Consider the following 12,407-nt stretch of genomic DNA (forward strand, 5'->3'; position numbering starts at 1 on the left):
GAGGGAGAGGAGGAAATCAAAAAGGGTAGGATAACCAGCAGGGCAGGATCAACACAGTGGGAATATATATATACATCGAAATAATTAAAGTGGTGCAGCGTCCCCGTCTCGGGTAATACAGATCCCAAATAAATACAGAAGAAATTGGCTTGGCGCTTTTTTTTCTTTTCTTTTTTTTAAACCATCTCTCCACCTGAGATGCAACGACAACAACAAAAAAAATAGAGTCTTTAAAGAACAAACGTAAAAATAAAAAAATAGGAAACAATCGGTCCCATAAACGTTAGTGGCGATATAGATCATACACAAAACCGCTTAACAGGTGCATGCAAAGAGGCGGTGGGGGCTCGCACAGGCGGCCACCCCTCAGGGCTGGAGCGGCGGCGGGCCCTGCAGCAGCGGCCCGGGCGGGGGCGGCGGGTCGGGCCCCCCCAACTCGGCGGGGGGCCGGGGCAGTCCCAGAGGGCTGTCGTGCAGCTTGCGGACGTGCTTCTTGAGGTCAAAGTTCCTGCAGAAGCCTTTGCCGCAGGTGGGGCAGGTGAAGGGCTTCTTGTCGTTGTGGGTGTGCATGTGGAAGGTCAGGTTGTACACCTGGTGGAAAGCCTTGTTGCAGATATTGCACTTGAACTGCTTCTCCCCGCTGTGAGTCAGCTTGTGGTTTTTGTAATTGCCTGGGAACGAGACAAGAAGGGCAAAAGGGACCTGGGTTCGAGAGATGGACGCTGGAAAAAGGAGAAGAATATAAAAATCCCCACACCCTGTCTCATGGCCAGAGCTCGGCTTTATGCTAAAACAACCGCCGATCTCTTAGCAAACGCCGGCCTTATTCCCATCATCCTTGCGGCTGTTTCTCTGACAGAAGACAAGGGAATGATCGAATAAATCAAAATCACGACAACCGCAGAAATAAACTCCCTAGATTTAGTCTTCTCAGCAACGTGGGGGGAAAAAGTAACTAAATTCTTGCATTCGGAGGGGGGTAAACCCGGCCAAATCGTTTGCCGAACCGCGCTGGAAGCTGTGTGTTGCAGCGCGGGGAGAACGGGCACTTCCCGCGAAACGATGCCCCCAGCTCCGTGGGCTAGGCCAGAGGGGATGTGTCGGGGCTAGCCATACTTAAAATTAACCTGAATAGCTAATAAGAAAAATAGAAACCAAAATTAATTCTCCACCACCCTCCCTGTCGCAAACTGTCCCGACACTTGACCTCGCTTGGGGTGGGGGAGTCGGGCAAGAGAGATGGCGCTGGAGACTGGTACCTTTCTGGTGAAAGCCTTTGCCACAGAATTCACAGACAAATGGTTTGTAGCCGGCGTGTATTCGCGTGTGCGTGTTCAGGGTCGAGCTCCGATTAAAGGCTTTGCCGCACTGGTTGCACTTGTGTGGCTTTTCCTGAAGGGAAACAAACACCAAGTCACTGCTGTTTTGCGGGGTTTCTACTCTGGTTGGCGGGGTCTGTGTGCTGGTTTGCGGGGTTTATGAACTCGTTTGCGGGGTCTGTGTGTTAACTGACGGCTCGCAGCTGCCGGTGCGGGGTACCCCGAGGTACCTACCGCGCTTGGGGCAGAGGAAATCCCCCCGCGACTCTGAATCGGCCGCCGCACGCCCCACGCCGCTGCCTCGGAGCGGCCGGATATCGCCGAGCTCCCCGAAAGACCTGAATGGATGGTCTTGGGCAGAGAGAAAGGGACGGAGCGGGGCTCACCTGGGTGTGGATGATCTTGTGCCGGCAGAGCGTGCTCGCCTGTCTGAAGCCCTTTCCGCAAACTTTGCAAACAAAGGGTCTGGCTCCCGTGTGCACCGGCATATGGCGCGTTAAGTTATAATGTGCATTAAATACCTGTAAAGAGGAATGAGACAAAAAATAAATTAAAATTGCAATTAGAAGGTGAGAGTGCCGAGGGGAAGCCGTAATTTAAAAATCAAGCAAGCAAAGGACCGACAACCGGCGGGCAGATGAAGGGGGACAGGAGGTTGGGGAAGAGAGGTGGATTGCCACGCTACTTGCCTTTCCACAAACTTCACACGTGAAAACTTTGGGCTTGCTGCTCGGGGAGCCGCGGTTGAACTCCGAGGTCTTATAGGCGATTTTTTCCGAGAGGATCTGAGCACTTTCTTTCATGTAGTGCTGCAACTGAGCCTGCGATAAGTCCTTGAAGGCCACCCCCGACGGGTACTTGTCCACAGTGGGCAGCACGAGCTTGTTTCGCTCTGCCAGGTAAGCCTTGGGCTGCGGGTGCAAGGGAGAGCTAAGGAAATAAGAAGCCACCGGGTGGATGTTGACACTGGAGGACGGGTGACAGGGGCTGTCGCCTCGGTTAAAATAGCACAGGGCTCCCATGGCGTGGAAGGAGGAGTGATTGACCACTCGGGGTCTTACCAGTTTGTACTGCTGCAAGGGCAGGGCATCGCGGGGGAAATCTCCTTTCAAGCTCAGGGCACAGTTCAAGAGATCGCCGCAGCTAAAGGAGGACGAGGATGAGGAGTCTAAGTGAGCCTTCCTGGGTTCCGGTCCAGCCACCGCCGCTTTGGGCAGAGTGTCGTATGCCACCGGGACAAATGGGATCACGCAGGGGATGGAAGAGTTGAGATGCAGCGGGTGCTTGGGATCGCCTTTGGCCACGGAGCCATGGAGTAGCTGCGGGACAGGGATGGAGCGGGGCTCTGGAGTCCGCGCCATGATGCGCTCAATGGAGAAGGCGAGGGGCTTGGGCGTGCTGATCATGTCGCTCCTGGCAGACAGGCTTTCTCTGGCCGGAGGAGTCGCTAGGATTTTGGTCGCCGTGTGGTGGCCACTATTGTCCATGGCTGAATTGCATTTGTTCGCCCGGTTTGTGCCGCTCTGGTAGACGCCTCTTTTTTTTTTTCCCTCCTCTCCCTTCTCTCTGTCTTTCACTTTCTTGTTACTGATCTGCAAGGAGGGAGACCAGCATTGCCGCCGACACCATCACCACAGTCTCCGCCGGCGGAACCAGCCTTCTCAGTCCAGTGGACTCATGCCAGCCCATCACAGTTTACTTTGGCGCACCAATGACTCGGGACAATCGCTACTTATTTCTATCAATAGAAAGTGTTGTGTCAATAACGCAGCCAAGATCTCACCAATCGTTAACTTCCAAGAGGAGAAGGTAAACTAGATAATTGCTCAATTCGCTTCCAACAGTCAACAGGAAAAGTTTTTTCCCCCCCAGCAAGCGGCTACTTTTCATTGGCGCCCGCGCCTCCCCCGCCCAAGGAAGGAGGTGGCTCTCCCTCCTCGTCTCCCCTCTGCCTCCCTCCCTCTCTCTTTTTATTATTATTATTTGCAATCTGCTTAACCAGGCTTTAGAGGCCAAGCAAATCCGAGATCAATTTTCTTGTTTGGCTTTAAGTGACATCATCTAAAATCATTGTCCAAGAACTAAATAGGGATGTGAAACCCAATTCAAGGGCAAGCGCCAGGGTATTTGTCAAACGAGGTGCTGCAGAAGAAGCGGCTGGAGGGGAAGCTGTTTGTTTCCTTGCCACTTTCCAGCCCGAGCTCTCTTTGTGCGTGCGTACGTGTATGCGTCTGAGGGAGGGAGAGGGCTGCTCTGCTCCTGGGACTGCTCCTGGTCTGCTCACTGCTTTAAAGAACAAGGTCAGGTGGCGGTGAGCTTTTGGAAAACATAGTAGACCAATAAGCGGGGAACTTGAGACAAGCAGACGGCGAGAGCAGCGCGTGGGGATACAGGAACCTCCCGGGCCAAATCGAACGAGTGCTTGGGAGCAATAGGATGACTCAAAACCTGGGGCAGGGGAAGAGAAGAAAAAGGAGGTAGGAAGAGGGAGTGCCTTTTAAATCTGAAGCACTATTTATATATTTATATATATACATATGTAACTTGCATATATACTAAGTATAGCTTCTCTGTCCTTATAAAATACATGCGCAACACAAATACCAAAAGCTCAAGGTCGGTATAGATATATGAAGGAATATACAGCCCATACACTGCTTATACGTACATACTCACCTAAACAGAGGCGATCCACAGGTATTTAAGAGAAGTTTGACGGCCCTGTTCGGGGCAGGCAGCTTTAGCGGGTGTTCTTACTTAGAGCGAAGCGGAGGTGCTCGCAATGAGAGGGGCAGAGGTGTGCATGGGGCTTTCCGTGTTCCCGCCCATCCCACCATCCGAAATTCGGGCTCAGGACAAGATCCCGTTCCTCCTCCCGGCCTGCGGGTTTACTTGGCTACTGACTGAGAGGCTGCTACCGAAATAACCCCCCGGGGAAAAGCCAAGGGTCGCTCCGTTCCTGCCACCCCCGGGAGCGAGCGGTCGGGCCGCTTCCCCCAGCCGAGGGACCCATGGGGCGGCCTTCCCTTCAAAATGTCCAGCACTGGCCTTCTCCGGGGCCGGGCGAGAGAAGCAGGAGGTCTCAGTATTGGTAATGGAGAGAAGCCTCAAGCAAGGAAGGGAGGTCCGGCCTCCGCTGCTCGGGTACTCGCCGAGGAACCTGCAAAGGGTTGTGTCTCTCCACCACCGTTCCGGCCTCGGCCCAGGACAACCCACTTGCAGTACAGTGAGAGCCGGGATGAAGGGTTTGGGTCCCGGGAAGGGAGGGAGGTATGGAGGGACGGAGGGATGGAGGAAGGCATCCTTGCCCTTGGCAGTGTGACCTCGCCGATGCCGCCCCAGGCCCCCGCGGCTCCTTTTGAGGAGGGCAGAGCAGCGGCTGTTTCACGACGGTACCTCCGCGGCCCGGAGCTCCGTTACAACAACGAGTAGCTGCGGGAGACTGAGGAAGAGAATATCCTGTGATCCGCGGGACGGTCGTCGAACGACGCTGTCTGTGTACAGGGTACCCCTCACTGCAGAGGATCTGCTCCGCACACCCTGCGACCTCCGTGTCCGCCCTGTCGGGCTCATGCCCGGGAACCCAGGCGGGCAACAAGAGCCGAAGCTTGACCTCGGGTCGTGCTGGGGAGGACACAGCCGTGGGGACACGCATGGGGGAAAGGAAGGGCGGAATCTGTACTGGACAGTGCTGGGCCCTGAGGGGTCTCCGGACGCGATTCCCCGCTCCAGACCTGCTCCATTTCCCCCCGGTCTGGGTGGTGGGCCGTTGCCCGGGGCTGCGCCGCTCACCTCCCCCTCCTTCTCCCCAGTCCCCCACGGCAGGTGGGTCAGGGCGTTAAGACCATAATTGCTGCCCCGGATCGGGTTGCCGCAGCCTCTTACCTGCTGCTTTCCGCATTGGCACCGTCAGTCCTGGCTCGGCCGGTGTCACCGACCTGGAGGGGAAGGAGGGAGCGGGGACCTGCGGCGGGCGGTGAGGCGGGGGCGGACCCGTATCCCCCCAGCGTCGTGCGGGGCAGCTGCCCCGGGTTACCAGCTTTCTCCAGGGTGTCGGTGTCTCTAGCGTATTTTGTGTCCTCCAGAGGAGTTTCCTCCTTCAGAGCAATTTACATTTAATTCAATCTAGGCAAATTTCCTCTTGATTGGTGTTGAAGAAGGGAATTATTGTTGAGTGGGGTTTAGAGGCTTCAAATCCCATATACTTAATATGTTAACAGCTTGCTCTTAACTGGTCTTTTTAGGATTGACTTTTTGACATGTGTTTGGAAGTAAAATATGTAGTGTCATTTGAACAGGGTAAATATCCTAAAGCAGCAATTACAGCCCTGCTATTGCAATTATCCTGGTCTCCTCCATACTGAGATACACTACTGGAGAAGCGGGAGCTTTATTATTCTTTAGTTCCTTTCGGATACGTATCCCTTTCTCCCTGTACAGCACTCGAAAACTTGCGTTAGTGCCTAATTTTTCAATAGCGATCTAACCCCATTTTTTGGGGGGGGGGAGTGGGGGAGGGAGGGCAAGGGACCGGACGTCATCCTGTTCCATCTCAGCAATGGAGCCTTGCTAGTACTGGAGTTGCCCGCAGTATTTATAGAGTTACTAAAATCAATGTAGTTACACTTTTTTTTAGTCTTGTCCTGAGCTTTGCCTTGCTCTCAGATCGCATCTTTTTAGCGATTTTACGTATCTGCTGAGCTGCAAATATCCTGCGGTAGTGCTAGCCCAGGGTTCTTATTCCCGAGGCAGAAAGATTTGCAGGCTCTCAGGGTAGCGATAAGGAACCTCTTGGCCGATTTCTTTTGGCGGGCGCACGGCGGGCCCGGAGCTCCCTCCAGTCTGGCGGCCCGTACCGAGTCCCGTCAGATGGGGTCGACGGGGGAAGGAGCGGGCTCGTCGGCCTCCCAGAGTTAGGAGCCGTCGGAGGAATTAAGGGCAAAAGTTTTGCCTGGAGTTGATTTCGTGCTCTGCTCGGGAAAGCTGCTGTTCTCTTTTTCCCCGTAATCGGCTTTGTGTTTCATTCGCTCCTAAGCTATGTTCTTGATATTGCTCACTTGCATTATTATCATAACGTATCTCTACATGCATTCAAAATCCGAGTCACCAGCGAATTCATCTCGTCGTCAGGATTACTCCAATCCGATCCCAGAGGCGATTAGAGGGAGGTAAAATACTGCCTAAAGCCTAATCTTTAATTTCTTCCTCCTTAATAAAATGAGTAATTCCATTGCGTTTTTAAGTAAAAAATGAATTGAAAGGGATAATAACTCCGCTAACCTTCTGTTGCGCGTATTAATATTTTCTTGGGAGTGTTTTACCGCAACCCTCCTGCGCGAGCGGGCTGGGCCGCTCCCTCCGTGCGCCCGGACCCAGCTCTCCCCCACCGGGAAAGGGCAGAGAGGGCAGCGGCCCGCCTGTCTCCGGAGCGCCCCTGAGTAACCCGAGCGTGGAAGGAACCAGAGAAGTCACGAAGCATCCTTCTTTCCTCGACACCGGCGGACCCGACGGCGCCTGGCCAGACCCTGATTACCGTTATTATTGTTCTAATAGTAGTCATTAATAGTGCTGCCACCGGGATTCGCTGCTAAAGCTCAAGTTTGTTCTTGATACACTTCATTCCAAACAGTCCCCTTCCGAGTCGTCACATTTGTGAACAGGCGACTTACTCCGACACGGAACAGGAGCGCCGTCCTCCCCTCAGCCCCGCCGCCGTGCCCTGTGCGCGGCCCCGTGTCCCTCCGCCGCCCGGCCGTCCGCAGACCCCGCCGCGGCGGAACGCTATGGCCCTGGTTTGTTACAATTCGGAATTAACTCCCGGCTGCTGCGGGGCTGGAGGGCTCGCCGATCATTCCCACTCACGGCTTGTTGTTTACTGTCTTTTGACGGGAAGTCAAAACATAAACGGGGGAGTTAAAGCAGGGGAAAGCAGACCCCTGTGGGCCAGCCGCCGTCCTTTGCGGGGGAATCTGATGCTGCCGCTGTCCGACAGGCTGCTGGGGGAGTGGGACGACGACGTGGCTCTTTGGCCCACCCGGCCTCGGCCCCGGGAGAGGAGGCGACCGCTAAGCTCGGGCGCACCGCACAGCAGCCTCGGGCTCTGCTGTTTTGGGAGAGCAGGCAAAGGCTCATGAGCTTTGCGGGTTCTTGTAAGTTGTGACACAAGTTTTCTTCATTGACACTTTCTCTGGTGAAAAAAGATAATATTATATGTGTGTGTGTGTGTACATCTTCGGAGAGTATGTGTAGTCTGCCCATACAGGGAGGATGTGTTGGCATAATTCTCTAGCAGTTCCACCGCAAGCAAATGAATAAAGTATTGATATTTTTACCCAAATCCATCACAAATGAAAAACAGTTGACACTGACTCATCCAACACAAGTATTTCCAGAGGGGGAACAAAGTTTTGAAGTACAGTACATTTCGTACAGATGCCTCTAAACCGAAAACCAAACTGGTGCAAATAAAGCCTTTTCACTATAAAGCCTTTAATCACATATAAACGAAATTACAAGTGACCCTCTAAAGCAGAGCTTCCGGTTCTCCCGTAATTCATGCTAGCGATTTGGCTACGTGTGCCAGCTCCGAACGTGAACCGCAGCCATCACGTCTAATCTAATCAGTCCGCCTGTGAGGGGACCCAGCGGTGTCATCAGCTCCAAAGGGCCCTTGGTGGAAGTGGCTGGGAGAGGCCAGCGGCAGCTGGAGCCATGAATGACACTTTCTCATTTGTTCCTTTCCCAGTTCAACAAATGTTTAGCCCCGTTACTGCTAAATGGACGCTTCGCGCTCTTTGACTAGGGGAAGCTATTTATTTTTAAGATTCCTGAATAGAATCAGGAGCAATTAACTTATTTTTTGTTTCTATTTTCCGTCAGTGTATTGGGAAGTAACCTGGAGCAAAGCAAAGAGCTGGTCGCTGTGTGGGCCGGGCTTGCCATGGCGACGGGGAGAAGGTGTCTGCCGGACCCCTCTCGCTTCTGGCGGGGCCCATTTCGATGTGCCGATGCTGAGAGGGAGGGAGAAGGCAAGTGAAAAACGTGAAAAAAAGAACAAAAGCAGGAGCCGTGCTCCGTCGCGGCCGTTGCTAGACGGAGCCAGGAGAGAGCTCCCCATCTCCCCGGCTGCTCGTCCGGGCACGGACACGGAAGAGAATTGATCAGCCCTCGGGACGGGGGAGGGAGAGGGGCGACGCGACAGTACTCTTCGTAAGGCCGAAAATGTAAACCTTTTTTTTGTGTGTGTGTGTGATTGTTTCTTTTGGTTTGCTTAGCTGCTTTTTTTTTTCTCCCCGCCCCTCCCTCTCCCCCCACCCCCAGTCGCTGTTAGAACAAAACGCGCTCGTGCCGATAGGAAGTCGCCCGTGGTGTTTTCGGGGGTCCCACGGGCGTCCCGGGTTCCGTCCGTTTCGTACAGAACGAACCCGACTTCCCCTCGGCTTCCTCACTGCCAAGCCGCTGCCTTGCGCCTCCCGCCCTCTGTTGCGCGCTCGTTTGCTGACAGTCAAACATCCGATTTGAAACATAGGTAGGCGCAATACGGGCACCCTCTGTGCTGGAACCCGCCTCACAGCCTTACACCCTCTCCCCGACCCCATGAGCTCAATGCCCTGTCCATCGTGGAGCCGCAGCTCCTGCCCCCTCAGAAGTTGGCACTGGTGTTCCGGCCTCCCTCTACGTCGGAAGTCTCGTGTGTTCCAGGAGGAGCTCTGCCCCCTCAAAGCCTGGAAACACCCGGCACTTGACCCGAGACCTCCCCCCCCTCCTTCCCCCCTCCTTTCCCCCTCCCCGGAGCCCAGGAACAGTTCCGTGGGTGCCACAGGGCCAAGGACGGAGGGAGGGAGAGAGGCCCAGTGTCCCGGGAACCACTCGCCCTCTCGATGAGCAGCCAGTGTCCCGGGAGCCTCTCAGTCTAGCGGTTCCCCCAAAGCTGCGCCGGGGGCTGCCCGCTCTCCGCTCGGGGTCGGGTTTAAAGCGCGGAGCGGCTTTACTGCTACCAGTCTCAGCGGCGGGACCCGCCGGTGCGGGCTCAAAAGTTCGCGGGCTGGGCCGGCCAGAGCGGGCAGCGCGAGGGGAGCTGAGTTGCTGGGACAGAGGCTTTACTCGGCTGAAGGTGGGAGGCTCAGTGCCCCGAAATTCCCCCAGCCGCTGTCTTGACTTGCCTGCTCTTCGCCTCCTTGTTCGGGATAAGCGACAGCCGAGAAGGCGAGCTCCTGTCCCGGGCACTCTCTGCCCGGCGGCGGGAGAGCTGTGAAAGTCAGCGCCGCTTTCCGGCCCCCGCTCCCGCTCGCACCTGGGAAGGGCACCTGGCCGCGGCTTCTCCTGGTTTGGCTTCTACAGCCCCTTTTATATCATTAGGGAGCAGTAGGGGTGAATTAAACGAGACCCCTCCTGCCTCCCTGCTGAAGGATTTCTGCGCGCCGTGCCCGCTTATGAAAAGTCGAGGCGAGGGCAGCGACCCCTGTGGAGGCCCCCGCAGCCCCGGGACAGCGGTGCCGATGGCCGCCTCGCAGGAAGGTGTACAGAGCGGCGGTGCTGGCCGCTCGGGACGGGCACATACCTCCGGACCGTGCTGGGGATTTAAACGCCTAAGTTAAGATGTAAAGGCGGACCCTGCGCCCGTCCCCGCGGGGCTCAGCCGCGGCTGCTGGCGGCGGCAGTGCCCAGCGCCGAAGCTGTCACGCAGGTACTTACTGCGTGAGTACCTTCTCAAGCTTGGTGATGGTTCACGGTTTCAAAATCCAGTTACTAAGAAAATACTTGAATTTTGAAGAAATGGAAGAACCCTTGAAGCACTGTTGTTTCTGTACCTGCCTTCCATTGATGTCTGCTGTGCTGTCTCTCTAACAATAACTTACATGTACTTTGTGTCTGACTTAATTTCTCTGAAACCCCAAACATCTTGTAACTTCTTCATGGTGACATCATCTTTGACCTTTGGGTTGGTTTTTTTTACTATTTCCTTACTCACATAGTCTTTGTTTTGTTTTGGTTCTGGTTTGTTTGTTTTACTCTTTCCTTGCTCATCTCCATCTTACTGACAAACATGTCTTACAAGTGCTCCATGGAGACAAAATTGTATAGCAAAGTGCTTGACATATAGGGTTTACATGTATCAGACTTCATGAAATTTGATTAACTCAGACACACTTCAAGCCACAAAAAGCCATAGTTGTCTTGTTCAGGTGGGGTGGGTTTTTTCTTTTCTTTCTTTTTTTTTTTTTTTAAAGTTATGTCAGGGTGTAGACAGGGTTGACTGCTTCCTAAGATATAGGGAGCTGGGGGGACTCCCCAGGCAGACTGGATAGGATGCTCCAGTCAGGGCCAGTCCCACCACATTCAGTCAGGGAGCAGGGCAGGGTGGGGCAGGGGGAGAGGAGGTGGCAATCCAGAGACCAGACCATGGACATGTTTGTGATGATCACCAAGATCTGAAGTCAATCCATGAGTCAGAGTCTGGACAAATAGGGCCCATAAAAAAGCACATGGGCTGTAGCTGAGTGAGAAGCCATCATTCCTTTTCCATTGCTGGTGCAGAGACTGGCAGCCCTGGATAGAGCTGAAGTAGAGTCGCTGGACAGAGGCTGGTGGTGGGGGTCACAGGTGAGACCTCACAGGATCATGATGGTCCTAACAGGTGATATTACTATAACCTGCTCTGTAATTGTCCAAATTGATAGGGACAGTTATTTACCTTACCAGGAAAACTTCTTGGCATGGGGGTAGCTTCAGACAAAGGAAAAGCCCAAAGGGGAGGTGAGTACAAATTACTGTTTCCCACAGGGCTTTTGGCTAGCAGGGCTGGTCAGAGGCATTAATGCCAGGTCAGTCTCTGCTGAAGGAGACATAGCCCCAACACATACTTGGGCTGTGCTGGTGAGAGCACTTCTCTTCCTGGGTTTCTAGGTCACATTCCAGGTCCCTACAGTGTTAATGGCTTGGTAAGGACAGTATCCAGTTTTTATATTGTTTCCTACTCTTGTGTCACCTTAGAGCCTTAAAAATCTCCTAATGCCCTCTAGGGAGAGCCCTGCATGGACCTGGCACACAGCCCTGCATTAGGAGGCCTTGACAAGCACTGCAGGGCCACTGCAGTGACACCTGCCTTCACCTACTTACAACTGGCTTCTTCACAGGCACCTCCGTGGGATCTCAGGTATGTAAAGATGGTTGGGAGAGGGCAAGCAGGGAGACTTTTGCAGAGACAAAGCTTTGTTCCTGACTGACACTGATCTCTGCCTCACTGGGTTTGGGAGATGAATGTTGAATTGGGCAGCTCAGTTTCCTCTGCACATTGCTGCCTGCCACAGCCAGGCTGGGGCTGAGGCTGCAACTCATGGCCCAGCAGGCTATCCCTTACCAAAGTCAGAGTTTCAGCCAGAGTCCCACCTGGCCCTTCAAGCCCATCAGCTTCCATGCACCAGCATGACTAGAACAAGTGGCAGGAAAGAGATATGTAATTCTTTTACTGCTATCAAAACCTAAACCTGAAAGCCTATCTGGGAGCCTGGTAATAGTGGAAAATACTGCTGAGGCTCCCTATCCTCCCTTCAGCCCAGCAGAGATGGTAATGTGAATAGCAAGTGATGGAGAAGAGTGCCTCTCTGGTCACTCTGCCCTGCAGCAGCTGTCTCCTGCCCCACTGCTCCTCAAAACATGTGTTGTGCTGCAGCTGTTCTGAGGCAGGGGTGCCTGCACTTCTGCCCTCCCAGCCTCCTTGGGCACCTCTGGGCAAGCACTCATTCAGGGCACAAAGAGCTGAGCAGAATGGTCTTCCTCACCAGCTCCCAGTTCTTCCTTTTTGCTGAATTCACTTCACATGCACAGATGAGAGGGCTGGTTTGCCACAGGAAAAAAACACCACTTAGAGTTTCTCCATGACATGTGGGAGAAGTGTAGGTTGCCCTTCCTTGCTTGTCCAAGCTTCCGAGTATGCTGGAAGTCATTTTCCCTGCAGCTCTCATTCTCAGTTCCTGCATCCTGCATGCTTGCAACAGACCCCTGAAGTTCTACAGTCTGTTCTTCCAAGGAAACTTCACGTCAGCCTCATCAACCCTCAACATGTGTGTGGCTCAGCTTCGTGAACGA

General features: G+C 54.0%; 1 protein-coding gene across 1 annotated transcript; it reads right to left on the reverse strand.

Moving 5' to 3' along the window:
• Positions 1-366: 366 nt before the first annotated feature.
• Positions 367-2,806, reverse strand: FEZF1 (FEZ family zinc finger 1). The gene is made up of 4 exons (XM_071550003.1): positions 2,009-2,806; positions 1,706-1,840; positions 1,260-1,392; positions 367-671 (listed from the first exon to the last, which is right to left on the reverse strand). The coding sequence occupies exons 1-4, from the start codon at positions 2,804-2,806 to the stop codon at positions 367-369; spliced, it is 1,371 nt and encodes a 456-aa protein (XP_071406104.1).
• Between the last annotated feature and the right edge of the window lie 9,601 nt (positions 2,807-12,407).

The sequence above is a fragment of the Pithys albifrons genome, chromosome 3, assembly GCF_047495875.1.
Source record: "Pithys albifrons albifrons isolate INPA30051 chromosome 3, PitAlb_v1, whole genome shotgun sequence".
Taxonomy (NCBI): Eukaryota; Metazoa; Chordata; class Aves; order Passeriformes; family Thamnophilidae; genus Pithys; species Pithys albifrons.